The sequence below is a fragment of the Aethalodelphis obliquidens genome, unplaced genomic scaffold, assembly GCF_003676395.1.
Source record: "Aethalodelphis obliquidens isolate GAN/ISIS:26980383/991018 unplaced genomic scaffold, ASM367639v1 scaffold2, whole genome shotgun sequence".
Lineage (NCBI taxonomy): Eukaryota > Metazoa > Chordata > Mammalia > Artiodactyla > Delphinidae > Aethalodelphis > Aethalodelphis obliquidens.
Window position 1 is genome coordinate 51,395,563 of NW_020837946.1, and position 27,514 is coordinate 51,423,076.

The following is a 27,514-nucleotide window of genomic DNA, read 5'->3' on the forward strand; positions in this document are numbered from 1 at the left end:
GACGTTATCATGAATCACACCCTCAGTTCTTCTGGTTTTATTTCTGTGTAGCTTCATTAACACACAGTGTAAATTTATAGTAAATTTTAATTGATGAAGAATATTGCATAATAAGCCTACTCAGGATACAAGGCCAGAATGTACTTGGAATCTCCCAGTCCCAGTCATAAGTTCCTAGGGAAGGGATTCAGAGTGACCTGGCTTTGCTCAGCTGTCACCAGGGGAGATGGGTCTCACAACGTAAATAAGGTTTATAAACCTACATCTCATGACTTGATGGATGGGGTAGAAGGAAATTCCTTTAAACAAAAAAAGCAGCAACAATAATCTTTTGGAGAAGGTCATCCATCCCAAAAGGCATCTACTACAATGAAGGTTGGAGAGAAACTACCATGAAAAACTCAAGAGGAGTTTCTGAATTAAAATAAAATTGTAGTGAAGGAGTTAATCTTTCATCTTTGTGGCTTTTGTCTTACTTGGAGGTGATTTATAAGAAAAAGAAACGATTCAGATCTATTGTTGCTTTCCCTGAAGATTTTCAAGGATTGGAAGAAGGAAAAGTTTGAAGTTCATATTAGGATGAGCCAATTAAAAGTTGAATAAACTTATTGGTGAACACAATAGTATTTAATTGTTGTTTCATTGATTTAGTATCCAAAACAGTTTTACATGGATATTACGACATATCATTCAGTTCAAGAAACTCTTGTTGAATGCTTTGTGTTAAACACTATGCACCATGCAAGGTGGATAAGTTCTACTACCTGCTCTTGAGTGACCGTTAATTTATTAGGGATTAAAATAGATATTTAAAGTAGATATAATTGGGATATACATAAAGGAATTATGGTATCTCAGGGGTCTTATTTATTTTGATCAGAAGACCCAAGAAAAGAATTTGAACTGGACAGTTTTAGAAAGTCAGAGAAGGCAAATAATGGTTTACCGTTATAATAAATATACATATTTACTATATATATATAGCAGAAAAGAAAAGTGAGAGAAGGCAGGCACGCTAGCAGCACATACAAGTGGGTGTGGCTGTGTGTGCTGTACCCATAGTGTTTTGGTAGTTGTTTCATAACGTTGGCTTTATCTTAAATATGGTCCTTTCCATCATCGTAAAATGGTGCCAATGAATTCAGTTCTTCTTTATTCAAATCTAGTGAGATCGGGAGAGGTGTGTATATGCAAGAGATTCAACATGTTTTAATCCTGAACAAGGATTAAAAATTTTTTCCTATCAGTTTGACTGTCCTAATGTAGTACATATACCCCACCTGGAGCACTTACTGTCTTAAGCATCAAGACCCTTCCCATGGGATGAGGGTGGGACCCCCTTCTCCTAAAGGCTGAGGACACCTGAACTGAAGTTGGGAAGGCTCCCAACAAAGTGCACAGGAGGAAGTCTGAGTCCAGATTAAGGATGAATCTTTATGCTACACTCAGGAGTTTCTTCATCATGCATTGATTCGGAGGTGGTGTACATTTTTTATCATAGTGTTGTAATCTAGTTTGGCAAAGATGATTATGTCATCAGAATAAATATCGGAAGAGAAGAGGGAGAGATTGGAGGAAAGGAAACTGGCCTATGAGGCCTGAATTAAAGTAGAGGAGATGATAGGAATGTGCTTTCCTTCTTAAAACAAGTGTATTGGAGAGAAAAATGTTATGTTCTAGGACTTTTTTCCCCTGAATTTTAGATGTTTTTGCTTATTATGTTTAGTTTAAGATAAAATTAGAATATTACATAAATGCAAATATAGAATTTATTTATATATTTGTGCAGCATGGCTAATTATTAGCTGCCTAACACTCCTCCTACAGGCAAAATTATAAAATTGCATCTTTTGCTTATAAAACCATTTTGATATGTATATTGGCTAAATATTTATATTAAAAATGTCTCCTGTTTCATGTGAAGGACTGAATAAACATTTGGGTATCTGAAAAGTTTTAGAATCTTCCTGCTTATCTCACAGTATAGTTTTATAATTTGAATAAGGTAGTATATTTAAAACTACCTTGTGTACTGTAAAGTACTATAAAAATATGGTCATAATGCAGTTGATTTGTTTCATAAATTATGTAACAGTAAGATTCAACTCAAACTTTGCAAAAGTATTTTCTATGAAAGAGTAAAGCAGAAAGAGTACATATTTTCTGCATGTCCAGTGTGACCATTGTTTTAACATATCTTCTGTGCACTGCCAAGTCCAAATGGAATATGAATTATGTAAGAAATTCTGTATGATGATGAATTCATTAAGAGATAGTGCTGTATAAATGAGGCATGATGTAAAAATTATAGCTAGATGAATACATTATAATTTTTCTATACATTAAAAAAAATGAATAGCAAAACCCCCCACAAAAGAATCTGGTTAAAAAGTGCACAGATAACCTGAGTAGACATTTTTCCAAATAAGATATGCCTATAGCCAACTGGTACATAAACAGGTGCTCAGCATCACTAATCATCAGGGAAATGCAAATCAAATCACAAGGAGGTATCACCTCACACCTGTCAGAATGGGTATTTTCAGGGCTTCCCTGGTGGCGCAGTGGTTGAGAGTCCGCCTGCCGATGAAGGGGACATGGGTTCGTGCCCCGGTCTGGGAAGATCCCACGTGCCGCGGAGCGGCTGGGCCTGTGAGCCATGGCCGCTGAGCCTGCAGGTCCGGAGCCTGTGCTCTGCAACGGGAGAGGCCACAACAGTGAGAGGCCTGCATACAGAAGAAAAAAAAAGAAGAATGGGTATTTTCAAAAAGACCAGAAATAACAAGTGTCGGTGAGGATGTGGAGAAAAGGGAACCCTCGTGCATTGTTGGTGGGAATGTAAATTGGTGCAGCCACTATGGAGGCCCGTCAAAAAATTAAAAATAGAACTACCATATGATCCAGCAATTCCACACTTCTGGGTATTTATCCGAAGGAAACAAAAACACTAACTCAAAACAGATATCTGTGCCCCATATTGATTGCAGCATTATTTACAACAGCCAAGACGTGGAATCAACCTAAGTGTCCGTCAGTTGATGAATGGATACAGAAGATGTGGGGGGTGTGTGTGTGTGTGTGTGTATACATATATATATATATTTGCATGCCATACCACAGAGTACTCTTCAGCTATGAAAAGGAAGGAAATCCTGCCATCTGGGACAACATAAATGGACCTTGAGGACATTATGCTATGTGAAATGAGTCAGAGAAAGACAAATGTCATATGATCTCACTTATATGTGGAATATTATTAAAAAATTCCCCCAAAGAAACCAGAACATGTAGATTCAGAGAACAGATTTCCAGAGGTTGGGGGACAGGGTGTCAGAAGAACTGGAAGAACCTAAAAAAAAAGTTATTTATTCCTAATAACTTGATATGTGAATCAAATGGCATATGATACCATTTCTTTCTCTTCCTCTCAGAGCAGACTTTCGGAATTACACTATTAAAGGTGTGAGAGGAATTTTGGACATCATAGATTCATACGATAATTCATAGAACGATAAAGTGAAAGAGTGAAGGCAGCAGAGAAATTAAACTGGAAAGAACTTTGGAGGCCATCTAGTTCATTTTCCCTCATGTGGTGGAGTGCAGTCACATGACACTCTTGGTGGAAGAACACCCAGCCTCGGCCTGGGCACCTTGTGATGGAGTCAGTGTGTGCCGTTACTGGACAATACTGATGGATATTCTCAACTGGAGTTCAGGGTCATATTAGAAAAGAGCACCTCCTTTGTGCTAACTTACAAAAAGGTGCTCTTTCTTCTGGGCTGATGTAGTCCAAGGTCACCTCGCATGCTGAATAGGAGTACTGGCTGGATTGCAAACCTACCTGACCCTTTGCCAAATGCCTTTGTGCAAGACATAAACTGCAAGAACTTGTGAGCTGACGTTTGCCACCTTGTGACTTTCAGTGTTGACGTTATCTTTAGTAGTGATACAAAATAAATGAAATACGTGTCTTCCATGAGCTTTGAGGTATTTGAAAACAGATTTCATGTCTGCCCGTGATCTCTCTTGTTCAAGACAGGCAATTCCACCTCCTTCAGTCAATCTTGGTAGTAACAAAGCTGCTAGACCTTATCACGCTGATTATCATTATCGTGGTCAAAGACACTTCTCTGAACGTAGCCTTGATCTCTGCCAGCTCAGGGCCCATGGGAGTGCCTAGTCACCAGATAATTTTACCTCCTTTCTGACCCTGGGCAGAGTTGTCAAAAGAGTGGGGTTTATTTTCACTTTTTTTTCCTCCTTCTAGAACCATGTGTTTAACTTTTGACACTTTTACCAAATCTTCTCTTTGAATTCTTTCCCTTTGGCTCTTTATGTCTCTACTTGAAGCCCTCCATTCCCTGGAGATGCCTCTAGTGGTTCCTGATCTCACGGAGCAGGAGGCTAGGTAACCTGATAAAACTGTTACAAAAGATGCTAGTACGCTGAGGCATTACTCACTTCCAGTTTTACCTACATTTTAATAAAAATCTGGATCGTAAATGTTCCATGAATCAGATCCAGCTAGAGAGGGAGAGAATTATGGGTGAAAAGTTCTTTTTATTATCCCTAGGATAATTGTGTATATATATGACCAATCCCATTTCTAATAATAGGATCTCAGGGAGTTGGAACTTTATCCCTGGGGACAATGAATAGTCATCAGTGGTGTTTATGTAGGGAAGAGATGTGGTTAAACATGTGCTTGAGAAAGGTCATTCTAGCTAGAGTGGGATAAATGTTAGAGGGAGACTGGAGGAGAGGCTGATGTAGTTTGCATATTAAAGATGGTGGTGACTAGGATTAGGGCCTTAGCTTGAGGAATGTTGGATGCAGCCACATAAACTGAAAGACAGAAACCACTGGCTTTGGGTACGGAGGGGTTTTGGAGAGTAAAAGAAAGGGATACTCTAGAAAGAAGACATTTTCTTATCCTGGGTAGTGGGGAGTGGATGATGGAACACACAAAAGAATAGTGTAACTGAAAGGCAGTATATTTGAAGGTGGAAATGACGGATTCTATTTTGAACTTATGAAGTTTGAAGTACCTAAGGGACAGGAAAGAAAATGACATCTCAGTACCTTATCCCATCATAGAATTTTATCACCAGACTAAGAAATGTTTCCTTACATTCAAATCAGAACTCATCTGATTTGACTTCAGCCTGTTTCCTCAACATTCAGTATCAACCTCAAGACATTTCCTCAGAAAGACAATATTGGAGGAAGGTAGTAATATTTAAACTGAAGGTTGGGGTGCATGGGGGATCCCAGCACAGTGAGAACTGTGTGTTCAAAGAGTTGTAAATGATAAAAACTCCAAATTTCCTATGTAAGAGGCGTGTCAGTCTCATTGGCAAAGGAAAGTAGTTGAAAGAAGAGGCCAGTAACTTTCTTTTGAAAGTGCAGCTGCCCAGCAGCCCCCTGTTGATGTCTTTGTGAAGTGGAGTGATCTGAATCTGGTTCTTTCTGCTTCCAGAGCCCAAAACACTGTCTAAACACACGTTTTGATTTCTTCTACTCCTTCCAACTAGTAGTTCAGATTACTCTCTATCCTTTTCCCCTGTATTATTTTTCTTCATAATCACTTAATACTACTTTATATTGTACATTCATTGAAAAAAATTAGTGCGTATCCTCTGTCTCCAGAATGTAACCTCCCTGAGGCCAAGGACTTGATAAACTTTGTTCATTGTCCTAGTATATTGTGGTCAGGTTTCAGTCATCTTGTCCGTCTGTTGTTCCGGATCAGTCATCTTATTTAACTTTTACAATATCACTTAAAAAATTACTGTTCTTGGATAATTTGCATCAGTGTATAGTCACATTTCACCTGCAAGATGAAAGGAAGAAATAGACTATTATTTCAAAATTTCTCCTAAGTAAAAATAGCATTCAGCTACAAGATAATTTTAAGGCTAATTTTGTTTTGGATTTGAAAAGCTTTACCAAAGTAAGCTTTGGAATAAAAGCGAGACTTGATAAACTGATTCTCAGCATAAATATTTCTTCCTAATATCCTTAATTATTTTTAATGTGTGTTTGTAAGACACTTTATTATTTTGCTTTTTAAGGTTGCAACTACTTGCTGAAGTTATAGAAGAATGATCAGCACACAATCATTTACGATAACCTAAATTTATTAATATTAAATATTTCATTTTCTTGTAGCTTTCTTCTGAATAGAATTTAACAGAGAGAGGTTTTATTCATGTGAATGTTAACGGCATTTGAATAAGCTGTGGGAGAATTACAATGTAATGCTGCTGGATACAGAATGATTCTTTTAGGCACCAAGACTGATAATTTTTAACAATATCTAAAAGCATTGTAGGAAAAGCTTGAACCATGCTGGCCCCAGGGACAGACAGGCATGAAAGATTAATGTAATCTTGCATATAATGATGCACATTCTTACACAAAAACATCCATCTGCAGTGTCACGTCAGTCAGCAGAAATCTTTGATGGGTGGGTACAGCTGGGCTGTCTCTTCTGGCAAAGCTGCCCTAGAAAATGCTAAATGTGGTTGGGATGCTTGGTGCCATCTGCAGTGTGCCAGTTTATCCTGTCTTCTCTGGCATTTGCAACACCGCATAGGGCATCATGACTGTAGAGGCAGCAATAGGGAGTGACAGATTCATTTCCTCAGAGAATCTGGGCTCTGGTGGGCCTATGTGCCACCCTTCTTGGCGTTGGGTCTGTTATCCTTGGTGTTGGCTTTGCCTCACATTTTCACATCCAACTCCTCCTCTTTTTAGTCTAGCAGTTCCAGACACACATTCTTCTAGTATGTAAATCTTACACTAACCTTTCAACTAATTTATTCATGTAAGGTTGCCAAAGTGATTTAACATTGACTATTTGGTGCCAGCTAATATGCCTTATTTTCAAAATACTGCTGCTCCTAGGCTTCTGATTTAAAGGAAATGTGTCTTATTTAGGGAACACTAAACAGACAGGCACCAAGATAAATTATCTAATGGGATATCCCCAAATGACTTATGTAGTTGGAACAAATATATGACCCTCTTTTACATAAAGCTGTAAAACATAACAGGCAAGTAACACTTAATCCTCTTTCCCATGATTAAAATATAAATATTCAAGAATAAATGTTGTTTTACGACCTGACCATATGTTTAGCGTATTATTTTGCCAAACCAAGTTTAAAAGTGTAGATCATTTGTTTAAAACTTTCATCTTTTTCTGTGTTGTTTTTTTTTTCATATAGTAACAGAATATGAAGGGCATGCCGTGTCACTGCTAAAAGAATGTGAACTACAGGGATTTGATGGGTAGGTTGTATTATTAATCTATAAATGTCATATGGCTTATGTTATTAAATGTTTTCATTAGTTTTTAGCCGCATATTTGAGACTTACAATTTTTAAATGTTTGTGATGTATGTAATTAGGCTGTAGTTCATTTGTATCTGTGTAATAACAGTGCTGATAATGTACTACGGCATAGTCATCCACCTTGCAGGACCGGGCATAGGAAAGCAAAAGGAGGGATATAAATGTAAGTCCTGAGAAATCACAGTGTATCACCTTACTCTTACCTAATGTGTATACATTTGCCTCTGTAGTCCTTAATTCTTGGCTTTAACCCTGTGAGTATATAGAAAAGCATTGATGGAGCATATTGTATTGATTGTATGATATAACTATACTATGATCATTTTTTGCAAATTTATTGATAGTATTAATAGCTACCCACTGGTTAATTTGGATATGATTGACTGAGTGTAAATATTCTGTAAAAACAAATATATATTTTTCAGGATGAAAAAATATGCTAATTTTACTTACCTTCTCTAATTTAGTAGCTACCAAATAAGTATGTTATTCACAGTAGGCATTAGAAACTGTTGTTTGCAATACATTGCTGGTGTGTGTAGAAATTGTTCACTGGCATGCAAACATTAGAAACAAGGCAAGTGACATATACTTTAATTGACATTTTTAAAATTTAGGTGAATCAATTTGCTAAAGTGATGGATTGATGTACAAGACTAAAAACATATTCTTTTAGGGAAGATTTTTTTTGCAAGGGTGGATATTTCAGAGTTTTAAAAGGTGGCAGGTATGTGAATTGTTTGTGTAACGTGGTAATGGACAGGAGGGCAACAATACACTCACAATATCAGGAAGGGCATTTGGGTTTTTCAACTGAAATGAAAGGCTTTGCTCTTCCCGAAAAATTATTAGAATGTGTTAGAGAGGAAAGTGCTGCAATCAGAATTAGTAGGGTTGTTTTTCAGAAGTGCTTAATATTTGTTGGTGTGAAAAGTATTATTGGATGAAGAAGAAAGTTTGGTAAGTAAAACATAATTTTTCAAAAAGGAATTTATATTTCTGAATTTTATTTTATTTTTTTATACAGCAGGTTCTTATTAGTCATCCATTTTATACACATCAGTGTATACATGTCAATCCCAATTGCCCAATTCATCACACCACCACCACCCCACCCCCCGCCACTTTCCCCCCTTGGTGTCCATACGTTTGTTCTCTACATCTGTGTCTCTATTTCTGCCCTGCAAACCAGTTCATCTGTACCATTTTTCTAGGTTCCACATATATGCTTTAATATACGATATTTGTTTTTCTCTTTCTGACTTACTTCACTCTGTATGACAGTCTCTAGATCCATCCACATCTCTACAAATGACCCAATTTCGTTCCTTTTTATGGCTGAGTAATATTCTATTGTGTATATGTACCACATCTTCCTTATCCATTCGTCTGTCGATGGGCATTTAGGTTGATTCCATGTCCTGGCTATTGTAAATAGTGCTGCAATGAACACTGGGATGCATGTGTCTTCTTGAATTATGGTTTTCTCTGGGTATATGCCCAGTAGTGGGATTGCTGGGTCATATGGTAATTCTATTTTTAGTTTTTTAAGGAACCTCCGTACTGTTCTCCGTAGTGACTGTATCAATTTACATTCCCACCGACAGTGCAAGAGGGTTCCCTTTTCTCCACACCCTCTCGAGCATTTGAATTTAATTGAGGGGAGCAAATCTAGATGGCAATGTTGTATAAATACTGAGCATGAAGAATATGAGGTAGGAGATTACTTCAGAGCTTTATACTTAGAGCTAGACAGATTGATTAATAGGCTACATTTAGGAAATTATCTTGCAAGTAGACAATTTAGGAAAAGTAATTGGGGGAATCATGCCTACCAGCTACCTACCTTAATATGCTGCATAGTCCTGAAGCACAGCTTGTGAGTATATAAGAGATGTTGCATTGCAAATAAGTCCTTGCTTCGAAACGTGATTATATAAATAATAACAGGTATTTGTAGGTAGTAGACCTGGTCTTGCCTGTCCACGTTATGAAATGTTCTGATAGATGTGGTATCTATAACTAAGTTCCATTGGTAATTAACTATGCAAGGATCAAGAAGAACTTTGCAGAATGATGAAAGACTATAGCTTAAGCACAACAAGTAATGTTTTTCTCTTTACCTGAACATACTTAATTCTTGTTTATTCCACATGGCAGGTGCTGTTATTTTGCAGTGTGGCAGTGCAAGATATATAGATCCTTTAGTTATTAACTACATTTTTTTAAACCAAGTAGTTTGGCCTAACCATTATGTCAATTGAGTTCCAGTGAGTTCACTGTTTCTAAACTCTATAGCAGGCGTCCCCACCCCCCGGGCTGAGGACCGGTCCGGTCTGTGGCCTGTTAGGAACTGGGCCATACGGCAAGAGGTGAGCAGTGGGCAAAGGGAGTGCAGCTTCATCTGCCGCTTCCCATCCCCGCCATCGTTTGCATTACCGCCTGAACCCATCCCACCTCCACCGCCCACCATCCGTGGAAAAATTGTCTTCCACAGAACAGGTCCCTGGTGCCAGAAAGGTTGGGGACCGCTGCTCTACAGCATGCTGAATTAATTAGAACTTATAATAATTTAAAATTTCTATTGCAAGTTGTCTCATATTTCTAAGATCCTTTAAATAGCTTATTTATTTAGTTATTTGAGCCCAGTCTTTCTAGTTAGGAGACGAAGTGGTGGTTGGGATAACTATCTTAATAAAATAGTAATTTTAAGTCACTCTACTTAGAATTACATAGAGAAGTATACATATGAGGAGAACAACGGAAACAGTTTCTGTAGGCACTTCCAAAGAACAATTCTCTAACAAGTAGAGTTGTTTGAAAGTGGAAGACACTACATTCATGAGTTCCCTGTTCCTGAATCTGTTCAAAGAGTGGCTATAGGAGGACTTTTTGAGAAATTGATACAAAAGACTCAAGGTTGGGATAAGGTAACCCCAGGATTCTATGGTATTTTGATGAAAGAGGAGCTCAACTTGAGTCTGAAGCATCTCTGCCTGACTCTAGTGGAGCTGTTGGTAGGGAGTGACTAGGAAATCATCTAAAGCTTTTTAGACACAGACCAGACAGAGAGTTTTAAGATCCAAGAGAAATTCTATGTATATTTTTCAGTAAAGCAAAATGATTAGTAAATAATGTTTAAGAAGATTATTTGTTAAGTTTTTGGAGTTTTTTTTAATGAGTTGCATATGTTTCTATGAAGACATATTGTGACATATTCCTAATGCCAACAGGAACAGTGTATCAGTTCTCATGACAGCTTGTGTGCAGCTCCAGTGTGTTCTAGCAAATACTCTCAGATTCACTGCTAGAGCTTGCAGGAGCGTCCGTTTCCATATTGACCCCTCTTTACACTGGCATGAATAGGAAGTTTTGTAAAGGCAAAGAAAAGTGTAATATTGGGTGCATAGACTTGAAGCGGTAACAGCTGGATTTATGAATGTGAAAATTGTTAAGCTAATCTGTAGCTCTTATGCAATTATACATATACTAATATTTTCCTGTTTTATTTCACAGCATTTTAAAATTTTAATTTGTTGAATTATAGTTTTTTCCTTCTTTTAATTTCATGAGAATCTAGACATTATTTGGCTTGCACTAACATTTTATCACCACCATATCTGTATTACTAAATAAGGTTAAAAAAAAGTATCTCTTTTCAAAAAAAATTTTAAGTCAAAAATGCAATAATAAACATTTCAGTAATGATATGGGTTGATAGACAAATACATAAACAGCAATTTAAAAATTTTCCTATCACTTTTTAAAAAAGAGAAGTAAGATATTAGCCCCCAGTTGTACTTTTCTAGACAGAAAAGCTCTACTTTGGGTCATGGCAAGAAAGAGTTTGCTTATTCTGAAAACACAAGGTGTACCACTTGTAAAGGTTTATGTTTTAGGGTAGCTCTTAAGTGTGGTTAAATTAACTCATTATAAAAAGTTTATTTTTTGCCTTTTCTTGTAATATCTAGACTCTTGCGATATGTTTGTATTAAGCATATTCCCTAGGTTGAGTAACTATATCTTGAGATGATCTCAGTGATCTAGTAGTTGTCAAGATAAATAAATATATTCCTTTCTCACTTATTTAATTCCACAGTGATTCTACTGGTAAACGGATTTCCAAAATAATAAAACTCTCATAAGGCTATTTTCATTAGGTTTTATATATAAGAAAGGAGTCTAATATATCAAATAGTAGTGTAGTTTCTAAGGCCAAATTGTCTTGGTTCAGAATCTCATTCCATAGCTTACTATAGTATGACCTTGGAAAAGTCGCTTAATCTTTTTATGTCTTAGTTTCCTAATCTGTAAATTGGGAGTAAAAGTATCTATTGCATACAGTTATTGTTCAAATTTAAAAAGTTAATACATGGAGAGTGCTGACAACAGTGTCTGGTACATAGTAATTGTTCACTAAATGTTACTTTATTGTTATAATTATCACTTGTTATAGTTTCAAAATATTTAACACAGAATGTGTTATAAATTTATTTTTGGCTGTGTTGGGTCTTCGTTTCTGTGCGAGGGCTTTCTCTAGTTGCGGCGAGCGGGGGCCACTCTTCATCGCGGTGCGCGGGCCTCTCACTACCTCGGCCTCTCTTGTTGCAGAGCACAGGCTCCAGACGCGCAGGCTCAGTAGTTGTGGCTCACGGGGGGCCCAGTTGCTCCGCGGCATGTGGGATCTTCCCAGACCAGGGCTCCAACCCGTGTGCCTTGCTTTGGAAGGCAGACTCTCAACCACTGCGCCACCAGGGAAGCCCCAGAATGTGTTATGACAAAATTGCAAAGGTTTTTGTAGCAGAGCATGTTCATAGAAAGGCCATTTCTACTAACTCTAGCAATGAGTTAACATGTGCTATAACTGGATGCACGATTCCAGGGTTCAAGTGTTGACATACTATATGGAAGAGGCAAGTTCTTTGTACTAAGTTAGATGCTGTGTTGGAAGACTTTACGGGTCCCTTTTAGGCCACATACACCTCGGTTGGTAGACAGGCATGGAACTGAAAGTTATAATTAAGTTCACAGAACGTTTGGAAATCTGCTCATAGAGGTTTTTGAAATCATACAGATAAGGTTCAAATGAAACCTTGGCTTCCCCATATATAAGGATGAGGCTAACGCTTACTTTACAGAATTCTGGGAATTTAACAGAAAAGAGCCAATGTATTACCTGATGTGAAGTTGGTCCTCAGCAGGTATAATCACTCTTCTCTGAATCAGTGACCACACTGATGGCCCCTGGAATCAGTTCAGACAAAATAATACCCCCAGCCAAAAATAACCTGGGTCGTATCTCATATCCTGGAGTTTCTTCTAATTAGGATGGACCTGGATCGCCCAGGCTATGTGCAGCCCTAGTGCTGAACCCCACCTAGGTGCCGGGGCTGGAAGGCTGAGAGGTAGAAGGGGTTGATGCAAAAAGTATTCTCAGCCTCTGGATTCACCAACTTCTGGAGCTTCCTAAACTTAGGGAACCAGGACCCCCTGCTGATTATGGCCCACAGGCAGTTTTGTTTGGCACATACAATTTTTAAATATATTGAATGCTAGTTGTGAGTGTTTGTAAATTAGGAGACTGTCCCCAAAATCAGGACCTGTGGCTTCCCTAGAGAAATCAGATGTGGTCCTCTAAAGCCTACCTCCTGGATGACGGGAGTGGGCTGGTGCTGAGAAGCTGCCTGTTCTTTAGACTGAGCAGACTCTTCTGCTCCTGCAGGGCCTTGGAGGCCTTGGGGTGTGACACCTGCTCTCAGTAACACAAAATCTTTTCCTTTTGGGTAAATTGATGTGATTTTGATACTTAAGATTATTTTGCATCTTTTATTTTTTATTTTTTTTGCGGTACGCGGGCCTCTCACTGTCGTGGCCTCTCCTGTCGCGGAGCACAGGCTCCGGACGCGCAGACTCAGAGGCCATGGCTCACGGGCCCAGCCACGCCGCGGCATGTGGGATCTTCCCGGACCGGGGCACGAACCCATGTCCCCTGCATCGGCAGGTGGACTCTCAACCACTGCGCCACCAGGGAAGCCCCTATTTTGCATCTTTTAAACACGAATGATTATGACAAAACTTCTGATACCTTGTATGACTTTCATGGATTCCCACCCCATCACTCCTGTAGTGTACATATGGTGAGGTTTTAAAAAAAATATTAGTAGTACTGACTAGGGTCAAAGGGTAGTAACACTAATTTTAAAAGTGCCATATCACAGTAATGTCCAGGAGATGAAAACTAGTTCAGGTTTGCAATGAACATTTACATACTAATGATAATTATCAGTTCCTTAAATTAAAGCCTCATATTTTACATGGTTTTTATTGCTGTCTGTCTTTTCAGAGCTATATTGAAAATGAGCAGGAGTTTATGACTTTGGCTTGTGTTAGTTAAATGAATTGCAACGACTATTATTAACATAAACAAGATGAGGATAATATGCTTTGGGATATTAACAGAGCAAAATTCAGGTCAGATGTGAATTAACATGTTCAAGTGTTTAATGCCTCTTAACCCATTTAAAAATATTTTGCCTACGGGGTATCATCTAGGTATGATATTTGTGAAGTAAACTTTATCAGAGCAGTGCTAATGTCTTCTTATCCATTGACACATGTTGAAGTGTTTGAAGGTGTGAGTAATCACACGCACAGAATATATAAAATTAATATTGGGTTGGCCAAAAAGTTCGTTCGGGTTTTTCCATAAGATGTTACGAAAACTTTTTGGCCAACCCAATATTTTAAAGTCAAAATTTCACGAATTATCACCAATTGTTTTGATGTTGTTCATTCTTTGACTTAATTTCTTCTTTTCTAGTGTGGTCTGTGTTGGTGGAGATGGATCTGCCAGTGAAGTAGCCCATGCTTTGCTTCTTAGTGCCCAGAAGAACGCCGGGGTGGAAACAGACAGCATCCTGACTCCTGTCCGAGCCCAGCTTCCACTTGGTGTGATACCAGCAGGCAAGGGAGGGGCCATGGATTTGCCAAATGGAACCCCTCGCCTATCTTCCCCTGGTTTACTTCCTAACCTAGGCAGTGTCACACAGAGTTAAACGCACAGACTTTGAGTTTGAAAGACCCACGCTTGGCATCTCCACTAGCACATGTGAGACTCTGGCCAAGTTATTTAATTTCTTTGAGCCTTATTTTTCTAATTCATAAAAGAGAGATAACACACATGACACTCACTTTATTACAAGGTTATTATAGTATTAAATTAGATAGTATACGTGCAGGGTTTAATACATAGTTAAGCAAACAATAAATGGGACCGTTATTCTACCTTCCCACATAAAGGTCTAATGATCACACAGTCCCAGATGTGAAATTTTGAAACAGGGCCATTCCAGTCAAGCTGTTTATAATTCCTTGGGGGGGTAAAATGTGGTAACTCAATTCCCGTAGTTGAAGTGTAAACAGATAAGCTTGAATATGCCAAAAGGATTCATCCTGACTGCGGTATCTCCAGCAGCTAGAACAGAATGTGATACAGTGAACACTCAGTAAAGTCTAAGTGAATAAATGGAAAGAAGACATTACAGAGCAAGTAACACTTGAATTGCACCTAAAAATAGGTATGACAATTTTTTTTCTGGCCTGAAAGATGGGAATGAGTTATTTTCTTGGCTACAAAAATAATAAATGGCAAGGCAAAATCCAGGAATGTTGAGGAATAGAAAACAGGCCATTTGTTTTGTAGTACTGGTGTCAAAACAGGTCCACATCATGGTGGCTCCTGGATGCCACAGGAAGGGGTCTGAATTGCAGTTGATGATCAGTAGGGAACAATGGGAGGTTTAGAGCAAGGGAGCAACCTGCTGGGAGCCTGTTCTAGGAAGATTCCTGATTAGGGGAAGGGAGGAAAAGGAAGTGGAGGTCAGAGCCAGGGAGAGCAGCCAGAGCAACACTGGGATCCAGAGAAGACAAAAGTATCTTTTGCAGGTTTATTATGTGAGTCCCTCCTCTCAAATTATTATTGAAACAAACAGTAGTGAAGGAAAGTGACTTTTTTTTTCACTTTAGAACATCACATGTTATTATCTCTACAAGAAAAGCGGAAACAATTACAGTTGACCCTTGAACAATTTACAGTTGGCCCTCCTTTCCTCTGCATCCTCGAATTCAACCATCCGGGGACCATGAAGTACTGTAGTAATTACAGCTGAAAAATATCCATGTCTAAGTGGACCCACTCAGTTCAAACCTGTGTTCAAGGGTCAACTGTATTCTTTCCTATGAAATAGAAGACACGTGGTTACACATGGTTGAAAAAAAGCAACATTCTATCCATTTGATGACCAGAGTCATTTGGTATGAATTTCAGTATATTTAGTATTGTTAATTGACAAAGAGCAAAAGACACACCAATGCCCTTCTAGAGAAAAAAGTCTTTCATAAAAATAAAAATTTAAAAGGAGAGGGATATTGGGATATATCCTGATGATTGTAAAAACCTGTTAAGAAAAATCTGTGAGAAAGACCCCCTTAGGTACAAGAGAACAAAATGCATCAACTCAAAACGATGCATTTGGGCTGCACTTTGACCTTTCTGTGTCACTTTAGAAGTGCCGTCTGTAATGGTGGAAATTTCCCAACATTTCCTTCTGTACAGAGTGGATGTGCTTAGGTCACTGTTTCTCTTCCTTAGTACTTACACCCCTGAAGTCACTCATTCACTGCTCTGCATCAAAAGTGGAAAGATGGAGGGCTTCCCTGGTGGCGCAGTGGTTGAGAGCCCGCCTGCCGATGCAGGGGACGCGGGTTCGTGCCCCGGTCCGGGAGGATCCCACGTGCCGCGGAGCAGCTGGGCCCGTGAGCCATGGCCGCTGAGCCTGCGCGTCCGGAGCCTGTGCTCCGCAACGGGAGAGGCCACAACAGTGAGAGGCCCGCGTACCGCAAAAAAAAAAAAAAAAAAAAAAAAAAGTGGAAAGATGGGTGTCCCCATGGATCTTCATTTGACATAAAGTGAATAGCTAGCTAGAAAAACTGGTGGTTATGCTTACATTTTTAATATGTAACTCAGATGTTATAAAGGAACAGCATTGAGTTTTATTATCATTATACTTTTTAAGCATATTTCTGATTTTGAAAGCATTTTTTAGATACAGTGGATATGTAGAAATGCCATTGGAACACTTTTTGTTTAGAAGATACAGCCTGTTGCCAAAACTTTAGTGGTTGTATAGAGTTCTAGCTTGTGGATTCCATCTAATAGGAGGAGGAAGTCATGTGCAGGATGTATTTAATATGAGGACTCTATGTCTGGTCAGGGCTTTGATAATGAATGGGAACACGAGCTAGGCAGGAAGTTTCTAAGCTAATGCAGAAGAGAGTCTGCCTTTGAAGCCATTTGCCTCCTGGAGAGAGACACCCAGAGGGAGAGTGTTTAGTAAATTACTCCACTGAGCCAACAGACTAAGCCGCTGAATTATGGTCAGACTCAGATGGATCAGATGTGGGGAAGCCTGTATTTGAACTGCTGGCCATTAGCAACGGTGTTTGTTGCTATGGGAACTGGTGCTAAGGAACTATACAGAGAGATTCCGATTAAGGGGATGAGGGGGAGGATAGGGAAAAAAGCCAGAGAGGACATAAAAATAAAAAAGCAATCCAGTTGTTGTAAAACAAGGCTCAATCCACATACTGATGACTGGGAACCATATATTTCTATAGCATTCACATAAATAAATTCATGCTTTCCAATTAATTTGAGGAGAATAAAATATTGCCAAGGGACTGTTAATTTCTGTGATATTTCAGGCAAAGAACCAAAGTGTAGGTGCAGTTTTCATGAGAATTTTAGATATGCTTGACTAGGAAGTCATTACATCACATTTATCTGTTTGGATGTGGGAGACATTAATGGCCTTATGAATATTCATGATGTCTGGTTAATTAAGTTAATTGTTCTGCAGAAGTGCTTGCACTTCCAAGGACAATTTTTTTTTCTTTTTGCCTCTGTAGTTTCTGCCTGGTTCTTCTACTAGTCATGCTTTACATGAGCTGCTACTTCTGTCCTTACTCATTGGATGTGGCACATTTTAGCAGGTTTGGGGTGGCGGTGGTGAGCAGAGTTGCTGGTAGTGTTAAGAAAAATAACTTTTCAGGCTAATTAAAATGTTTACCTTGAGGTAGAACATTTATAGCTTTTGTGAGAATGCTAAAATTACATAGTTTTTATTTATGTGAGCAGCATGTTCTTTTGGCATGTAGATCTATCTTTTTGGTTGGATCCCATTTTGTTTCTGGAAATTGTACTCTTTTAGATTATTCAAACAAAAATATGGAGCAATCTATAGTTTTATAATTTTACATCTACTTTCTTCATGAACTTTCCTTTTAAATTCAGAGTGTTAAAAACGTTCTTAAGGATTAAGGTACAGGTCAAGCAGAGTAGAAGATGACTGAGATGATTTTCTGATTTCTGGTCGTGTCTGTCATCACTGCCAAGTTCAGTGGAGTTAAAGAAAAGTGGCAAAGTTGCAAAGCCTGAGAAGACATAGAAATAAAAAAGCAATGTCTAGCATTCTAAGAGGATTTGTACTTTGGCATACTTAGCATACTTCAAACTCACAGGGAATGAATGGTCTTTATTTTCTTGAGCCATGATATGTGTCATTCTCTATTGCACATGACAACATTACATTTTGTTTTTTAATAGTCTTTCTAGAGGAATGCTTTTATGGTCTACTCTTAATTAACCATGGTAATGGAGGAAATGTGTTTCATGGAGTACTGTAATCCATCGATAATCTTAAATATCTCACTCTAATTATGTGGCCTCCTCCAAAACCTTTACCATAAATCCGATTGGGAAGCAAAATTGATTTGTTTTTGCTTTTTTCCCCCACCCATTCCAAGTTAATTAGTATTAGACAGCCAAAGGGCAGGCTGTAGAGGGTCAAAGAATAATTGGGAAAACCTAGGTAATTGACTCCTGGTAAAGATCCACTGAGGAACCGGTTTCTGGATCACTTTTTCTCAGACCTTAGGGTGCATACAAATCACCTGGAGAACTTGCTAAGACACGGGCACGGGGGCCCCACTCCCAGCTACTCCCTTTCCATTGGTTGGAGGTGGAACCCAGAAATTTCCCGTTTTTTTTTTTTTTTTTTTTTTTTGCGGTACGCGGGCCTCTCACTGTCGTGGCCTCTCCCGTTGCGGAGCACAGGCTCCGGACGCGCAGGCTCAGCGGCCGTGGCTCACGGGCCCAGCTGCTCCGCGACATGTGGGATCTTCCCGGACCGGGGCACGAACCCGTGTCCCCTGCATCGGCAGGCAGACTCTCAACCACTGCGCCACCAGGGAAGCCCCAGAAATTTCCCTTTTTAACAAGCTCGCAAGTAATGTTGATGCCGCTGATCCTCGAACCATACGTTCTGGAGGAGGGCCTCTCCATATGCATAACCTGAGGATCTTATAAAATGCAGACTATGCCTCCTTGGGTCTGGAGTGGGGCCTGAGAGTCAAGAGTGTAATAAACACGGAGGTGTGGCCATTGCTGCTGGGCTGTGGGACATATTCTGAGTAACAAGGGTCAGAACATAAAGTACTGTTTGATGAATCAGTTAAAACCAGTTTACCAATTGGTTAAGGGGGACATTTCTTTGCATTGGTTTCACTAGAGGTCTGGAAATCATGAATGCTTAGATAGGTACCTCACGATGACTATTGTTTTAATGACAGTCTTGCTTGATAATGGCTTCATTGACTCAGCTTCTCCAGATGAGCAGCCCAAGCATAATACATCTGTTCAAAGTGACACAAACCGAAGGGATTACATATGACCACACAGGAAAGGTCCTGATTAGCTAGCCTTTGCATTGATAGCGATTGTACACAGTACATCCATGCTTTCACAGTTCTTGGCTGTTACTGGACTTAAATCAAGCAAAATGTAGCTTCTTAATTTTAAATGCTTTTTACCTCCTGGGAATGGCAGTGGCTAGCTGGTATTTTCCCCTTCGAAACCAGGCCTTTACCCGAAGATCTCAGACACACACAAATGTTACAGGGGCCTGACTTGAGAAAGCTCTTTCTCTTTGTAGGCTGGTGGGAAAAATTCATGTGGATCTTAAATAATCTTAGTGATTATGGAAAACAGAAACCTATAATGTCTCAATACAGATTCTCAAACTATGGCAAATACCATGGGATGAAGAGTTTTCTTCATCTGGGGTACCATTTTTCAGATAATAGAAGGGATCTCCATTTGGTTGAGAGCTTTAAAATGTATTTAAAGCATATCTTTTGTACTTTATAGTGATTTTATACTTTTTTCTTAGTTATTATTTGGCTTTTTTGTGTTTATGCATTTGTCTGCTTTCCAGAGCCATCCTTCTGCTGTTGGTGCGCATTTTGGTAAAGAAGCCCGTTTATTAAAGTTGAATGGAGCAGATTTTGATATAACTAGCACTTTTTCAGGTAGAAAACAGACATTCATGATGGAAGAAGCTGTGAGCAAGTAGATACTATAACTTGTTTCCTAATTTTTAAGTTATTTAAAGATTAAATAATAATTGAGTAGCCATTCAGTGTGCATCTATGATGTGAACAAAAACTTATACACTTATACACTTCCACTTAATTTTTCATTTGAACATTACATAGTGACATCTCTATAAAGTAGGAGCAAATGGTTAATTTAAAATGTTTGCTATACTGATCATACATGTTTTAAATTTGATTTGGCAGGATCTACTAATGTATTGGCACATTCTCTTCATGGAATTTCTCATGTGGTAACTGCAACTTTGCACATTATAATGGGTAAGAATTCTTCCAAAGAAGTTTATGTTTTATAAGGAAGTTTCTATTTATATAAGGAAGGCTATTTTATATCCTTCAGGCTTGTCTAAGACAGATTCTTTATCTCTCAAAGCAGGGAAATGTCTGACTAAAAACCAAAAGTCAGTTAGGCAAAGCTTCACTATTGTGACTGCTGATTTTTTCAGAATACAGGTGCTCTAAAGAGTAGTAAGTGAAGTTTTACTATAATCTTGATAGAAAATAATAGAATAATGTTCAAGATCACAATTTGATAACCAGGTCAAGAAAATCCATGCATACTGATGAAATATATCAGGTACTGTTGTTTGACTACCAAAACTCTAGGACTAGTTATTAAAAGAAAAAAAAAAGCACAAGAAAAAAACTTTTAGCCAGTGTACTTCCACTAGACCTTTTATTATCTCAACTGATGTAAAGCATGTAAGCTCTAACAAATGCAAATCTGTTAAATCTGAGTTTACTCTGCACATGTACTTCAACTTCACTTCCTCAGCCATGCTTTGTTTAAAATAGCAGTAAGCTGCAACATTTACCACTTTGTGTCTCTTCCCTTGGTACCTGAAAACGTTATAAATGGGGCTTCCCTGGTGGCGCAGTGGTTGAGAGTCCGCCTGCCGATGCAGGGGACACAGGTTCGTGCCCCGGTTCGGGAAGATCCCACATGCCGTGGAGCGGCTGGGCCCGTGAGCCATGGCCGCTGAGCCTGCGCGTCCAGAGCCTGTGCTCCGCAACGGGAGAGGCCACAACAGTGAGAGGCCCGTGTACCGCAAAAAAAAAAAAAAAGTTATAAATGGCAATTGCAGTAATTGTAGGTAGTGAGCGTGGAAGAGAAAATAGGATATTATGGTATAAAGTAGCCTGACATTTTCTTCTTCTCTGAGGAAATAACTGTGCTCTCCTATGTTTGCCATTTTGACACCTGGCTCTACTTACTTGCTGACTGACTAATACTCAATATAACATTCAAGGGCACATACAACCGGTCGATGTCTGCACCTTCAGCACCACTGGCAAGTTTCTTCGCTTTGGGTTCTCAGCTATGTTTGGCTTTGGTGGAAGAGCTTTGGCTCTGGCAGAAAAACATCGATGGATGTCCCCTAACCAACGTATGGATTTTGCTGTCATTAAGGCACTGGCAAAACTTAAGTAAGTCTTTTTTTCTTAACCCCCAAATTTCATATCCCAGAGTCAATGAGTGCTAATAACAAATTTCATTATATTTTAGGCCAGAGGAATGTGAAATATCATTTTTACCAGTTAACGACCCTCAGGATTTAGGAGAAAGGTAAGTGAACAGCTCAAAGTAATACAGGAGTCTGTATCTTTCTTTGAAGCATAAAACTGTTTGATATAAACAGTTTATTAGACTTGTGATCTTTGGTTGTTCTTCTATCGTATTAGTGAAGAATATAGAATCATGGGGTCCTACAGATGCTATTAGGCCACGTAGTTTGGCATCTGTCTTCAGAAACAACTATTCACTCCATCCATCCATCCATCCGTCCATTCAATATCTGTTTATTAAAGTACCTGCTGTATGCCAGACACCTTGGATAAAATATGCCTACAAACAAACGAACAAAATCCATAGTTTCTGCCCTCATGAGAATTTCTAATGTGGAACAAAAATATTACTCAAAGCCACACAAAGGAAGTGCTCTAGTCTTAAAAGAAATTTTGAAAATCATTGTTACTGATGAATCAATGAATCAACAACTAATGCAGTGACAGAATTGTTCACATATTTTTACTTCCTGCTGAATCTAATATATATAATGTTGGGTTCTCTAATCATCTCATGTTTAATAGATGCTATTTTTTCGTGTGTGATGTGATGTTTCTTTGTCTTGTTTTCTTACTTTTAGGAGGGCACAGGGATCTCTGAAATCTGGTGAGTATGAAGTTACCTCCTTGAGAACTGAGCAGGGCTCTATTGACATTTTGATCTGGTGGGGGAAAGTAACCAATCCCTTCCATTACCTTTAGACTGTAATGATCAGTGGCAAATGATCCAGGGTCAGTTCTTGAATGTCAGCATTATGGCAATTCCATGCCTGTGTTCAGTGGCACCTAGAGGCTTGGCACCTAATACCAGGTTAGTAAGCGTTTTTATTGAATCATTGATACTTTTCATTCATTCATTTATTTATTTTTGGCTGAGTTGGGTCTTTGTTGCTGCGCGCGGGCTTTCTCTAGTTGCGGTGAGCGGGGGCTACTCTTCGTTGGGGTGTGCAGGCTTCTCTTGTACGCAGGTTTCAGCAGTTGTGGCTCGTGGGCTCTAGAGTGCAGTCTCAGTAGTTGTGGTGCACGGGCTTAGTTGCTCTGCAGCATGTGGGATCTTCCCAGGCCAGGGCTCGAACCCGTGTCCCCTGCATTGATAGGTGGATTCTTAACCACTGTGCCACCAGGGAAGCCCCATTGAAACTTTTCTATAAACCACATTTATCTTTCAGAATACCCTGCTAACTCTTGGCTAACTAGAATATTATCAAGAGGTCATTTCTGAGTTGATTTTAAGGGATTTGTCTTCAGAGTAGGCTGAGAGTAACTGTTATGCTGGAAAAATGATAATTTACTCTGATTTTTTAATATCACTGAGGCTAAAATAATATTCCTTGGGTTTTATTGACATGATCTTATTGTGTTATTTTATGTCTACTTTGCTTTATTTATTTATTTACCAGTCATTGAGAATATTATATTTAATTCTGGTATTCCTTATGCACACCTCTGCCTTTCGATTTTAGTGCAGACGTATACAACCTTAGCAGGAATAGCATGTATGTGTGTATGATACTTTTAGTCAAAGGAAACATTTTAGTTATATTTAGTGTGAATTGTGGTACATCGGAATCTACTGCCCACATTTTCATGAGACATTTTATATATCATTTTATCCACAAGCTATAGCTATTCCATCTCTTGCACATCCTTTTCATGTAGTTGTCCATCATTGGTCTGAAAATATATTTCTCTTGCGTTTCTGTAGGGCATAGAAGAAAGGTGATGAATGTTGCATAATGTCGTCACCGCTAGATTTTCCCCAGAAGTGGAATAAAAGAATGACTTTTGTATGTACTTTGGCAATTCATAACATCATTTTAATGATTAGTTTCAACTTCCCTGCAAAATATTTAATCTGAAGGATTAACAATTGGTAAAGGGGTTGATTTAAAATGTTTTCCTTGGCAATTGATAGGAAGGTAAGAAAGAGGGAAATATCCAAAGTTAGAGAAGAAGAGAAACTTTTTTTTTTTTTTTTTTTTTTTTTTTTTGCGGTACGTGGCCTCTCACTGTTGTGGCCTCTCCCATTGCGGAGCACAGGCTCCGGACGCGCAGGCTCAGCAGCCATGGCTCACGGGCCCAGCTGCTCTGCGGCATGTGGGATCTTCCCGGACCGGGGCACGAACCTGTGTCCCCTGCATCGGCAGGAAGACTCTCAACCACTGCGCCACCAGGGAAGCCCGAGAAACTATTTTAAAAATCAGATGTCAGAGTCTCATTAATTATCTCTAGTGCTGGAGCTTGTGTGGTTTAGAAATTGAGGCTGATTGTTTCCTCCCCATACCCTCAGAAACCCTAGATAGCTGTGCATCTCCCTAGTGTAGTTTCCCCTATGAAAAGTGAAGATCTGGCTGGCTGACTAGAGCTGCATTCTCCAGGACTCGACACAATGCTGCTCTAGCCCTACGCCATCTCTGACTCTCGTGTTTGCTCGAGGACCTTCGTGGGAAGTAGTCCTGCTCTTCTGGGAGCAGTCGATTCATGCCTCCTTCCAAGCTGCTCCAGTCATTTTCCAGCTGGCCTGGAATTCCACTGCTTACTCTCCAGGTTCCATCTGCATTGATGAATTTTTCAGAGGAGGATGATTAGTTAGAGATGTCTTCTGTGGATTGTAAGCAAACATGCCATTTTTTTAAAGGCCTCTACATCAGAGCCTCAGCTGACCAAGGTATTCAAAAATTTAGCTTCTGGATGATTCAGCGAAATTGCAAAGGAGTTTCAACTTCCACCTTTATTTTTTCACAGGAAAGTATAATTTACTTCAAAATACCTCAGTGTGAGTTGCTGATAGGAACTAATTTTTTTATATTCGAATTTTTCTAAGATTATATGCATTAATGTATGGAAAATATTTAGAACAGTGCCAGGCACATAGCTTGTGTTTCAATTACTAATAAGTATTGAAACGTAGACACGTGAAATGCTTTTCATATTTACCAGTAAAAACTAAGTAATTAAAAAAAATCAAGAATGCACAAAACACTAATGTTTTGGTACTATTTTTTTTTTACGTCTTTATTGGAGTATAATTGCTTTACAATGGTGTGTTAGTTTCTGCTTCATAACAAAGTGAATCAGTTATACATATACATATGTTCCCATATCTCTTCCCTCTTGCGTCTCCCTCCCTCCCACCCTCCCTATCCCATCCCTCTAGGTGGTCACAAAGCACAGAGCCGATCTCCCTGTGTTATATGGCTGCTTCCCACTAGCTGTCTATTTTACATTTGGTAGTGTATATATGTCCATGCCACTCTCTCACTTTGTCACAGATTACCCTTCCCACTCCCCATATCCTCAAGTCCATTCTCTAGTAGGTCTGCATCTTTATTCCTGTCTTACCCCTAGGCTCTTCATGACATTTTTTTTTCTTAGATTCCATATATATGTGTTAGCATACGGTATTTGTCTTTCTCTTTCTGACTTACTTCACTGTGTATGACAGACTCTAGGTCCATCCACCTCACTACAAATAACTCATTTTCATTTCTTTTTATGGCTGAGTAATATTCCATTGTATATATGTGCCACATCTTCTTTATCCATTCATCTGTCGATGGACACTTAGGTTGCTTCCATGTCCTGGCTATTGTAAATAGAGCTGCAGTGAACACTTTGGTACATGACTCTTTTTGAATTATGGTTTTCTCAGGGTATATGCCCAGTAGTGGGATTGCTGGGTCATATGGTAGTTCTATTTGTAGTTTTTAAAGGAACCTCCATACTGTTCTCCGTAGTGGCTGTACCAATTCACATTCCCACCAGCAGTGTAAGAGTGTTCCCTTTTCTCTACACGCTCTCCAACATTTATTGTTTCTAGATTTTTTGATGTTTTGGTACTATTTATTTCCAGTTGGGAAGAGGTGACATAATGCGTAAAAGGAATGGTGGACCCTGGATTAAGCGCTCTGGTTCCAGTGATTATTTTGTTTTTCTCTGTCTTTGAACCAATCACTTAAACTTCGGGGCTTCTTTTCCTTCTACGTAAACTGAGTGAATGACTGGGTAATCTCCAAGGTCCCTTACAGCTCTAACCTGAGCTTCCATAAGATTTAAAGAGCTCTTTTTTATGTCGTCATTGTTATTCTTGGAATAACTTTATATTTGCACTGAAACTGAGCCTAGAAGTCATTTGCGCATATTTCTGCAAACTGCCTTCTAAAGCTAGATGCATCTGTGAGTGGCTTTTTGGCACTAAATCACACCTCTAAATTTGCAGCCTCTTATATTGAACTGAAGAGTTATGCAAGATTAAAATGTTCAGTCATTTAACTGAACATGTGTGGTAGCATTTGTTCACTCCAGTTCATCCATCCAAGAGCCTCTGATTTATTTGGTTTCCTGTGTCACTTAGACCTGCCCATAAATAAATATTTAAATCACACTTTAGATCTTAAAAAGTGTTGAACTAGTTGTTAGACCATTTGTATTTATTAACTATCGTACAACACATCCTTAAAAAAATACATGGTTTCACACTTAGAATCCCTAAGTAAGTACATTGGATTTCAAATTATGTCTTGATATGTGAATAGGATGCATGATGATTCATTTTTTAAGAAGTGCTTGGTGTCAGTGCTTGGTGAGAAGGAAATCAGTCAGTTGTTTAATAAAACTAATTTGAAAGGCTGTTTCGTTTAAAAGACAGCACAGCAAGATACGATTTAATAATTTTAGGTAAATTTAATGTGATGGTGATTTATCTAGCTTGCCTATAACTTCTAGTAAACATTATTTGTTAGGAGGAATGATACAGAGTAGTTTCTGATGTACTCTCTTAATAAATATTTTAATGTTAAATACAAATATTTAATTTCAGATTAAATAATGGAAGCATGGCTCTTATAATTTCACGAAACGCTTCTCGACCAGAATTTATAAAACACCTGAAAAGATATGCAAGTGTTAAAAACCAGGTACAGTAAACCATTTAGATTACCTGTGTGCAAGGCAATTAATCATGGGGAGAGAGATGCTGCCGGAGTTGACACCGAGTCCTGCCTTGTAAGAAAGCTTTACTTTCTTCTGAATGCATTAACCTTTTCTTTTTTTTCAATTTGTTCTTCAAATTCTGAAAAGTATCCACCAGTATTAATACGGATTGGCCTTTTTGAATTGTGGGTTGGTGGTTATACACATTTATGTGTGTGTGTGCAAAGAGAAAATAGAAAATGTAGTGTTACATTGAAATGTGAAGTAAATTAAGGATACAATGACATACTCAGCTGTTCTTCAGAATGAAGAGTAGTGAAATCTGAGATTTTTAGCCTTCTTGATTTTATGGCAGCAGACTCCCTCTAAAGTTATGACCTTTGGATTTTCCTGTTGTTTAAGATCAGCCTACTGACATTGATTGAAATAGATTTGCAGAAATATATTTTAAAATACACTACTTTTATATAGATGTTATTTATTTTATTCTAAACTTAGGATGTGTGGTGGTATTTGTAGAGATAGATAAAACTGTATTTCCGTTCTTAAGGGATTTGCTTTAAAGAGAAGCAATGACTGTTATAAGCCATATTCTTTGGGCAGACATTCTGAGCCGGTTATTAGGAAGCTGATCCAGAAATATGTGAATTTCTGAAATTATGAATCTTGAAGTACAGAGTATGCATGTAAAACCCTACAGTCTCATACCTTCTTCCAGGTATAAAATTGTGCCTGGATGTAGTTGGGGGAGAACAGATGGGGGAAGGAGAGTAAATCCAGCCGGTGACCAGCAGCTGTATCTTTCTTACATAGGTAGCCACTGCAAGGCTGTCATTTTTGCTTCTTTATAATTTTAAACTTTCTCAGGCAGGCTTCATGAAGTTTCAGTTCTCCTCTGCCTACTACATTATTTGATCAATGTTTATTGAGCAACCAGTTGAATGAAATGTTTAGGAAATTATGTCATAAAATTATATACAGGCCTATTTTCTTTAAATATAAATCTCTAAGGAGACAAAGTGGAAAAAAGCTGATATAATGTAGGTTGTAAGACTAACTAATAACTTTATGTGTTTGGGAAAATAGTGATTTATTGATTTTTAAAGGAATGTATGCCTTTTCAGATGTTGCTAATTTTGTTTGCAAC

General features: G+C 38.6%; 1 protein-coding gene across 4 annotated transcripts in view; it reads left to right on the forward strand.

Moving 5' to 3' along the window:
* The window catches only part of CERKL (CERK like autophagy regulator), a 148,272-nt gene that overhangs the window by 113,630 nt on the left and 7,128 nt on the right, over positions 1-27,514 (forward strand). For 2 of the 4 annotated variants that reach the window (XM_027126737.1, XM_027126746.1), the window contains 6 exons: positions 20,056-20,130; positions 21,120-21,297; positions 21,377-21,436; positions 22,017-22,042; positions 22,138-22,246; positions 26,255-26,351. In XM_027126737.1, the coding sequence (XP_026982538.1) occupies positions 20,056-20,130; positions 21,120-21,297; positions 21,377-21,436; positions 22,017-22,042; positions 22,138-22,246; positions 26,255-26,351 (545 nt within the window). Of the gene's footprint in view, positions 1-7,232; positions 7,297-7,855; positions 7,937-14,179; positions 14,323-20,055; positions 20,131-21,119; positions 21,298-21,376; positions 21,437-22,016; positions 22,043-22,137; positions 22,247-26,254; positions 26,352-27,514 lie in introns of all 4 variants that reach the window. The other 2 variants (XR_003437115.1, XM_027126728.1) reach the window with 2 other exon arrangements.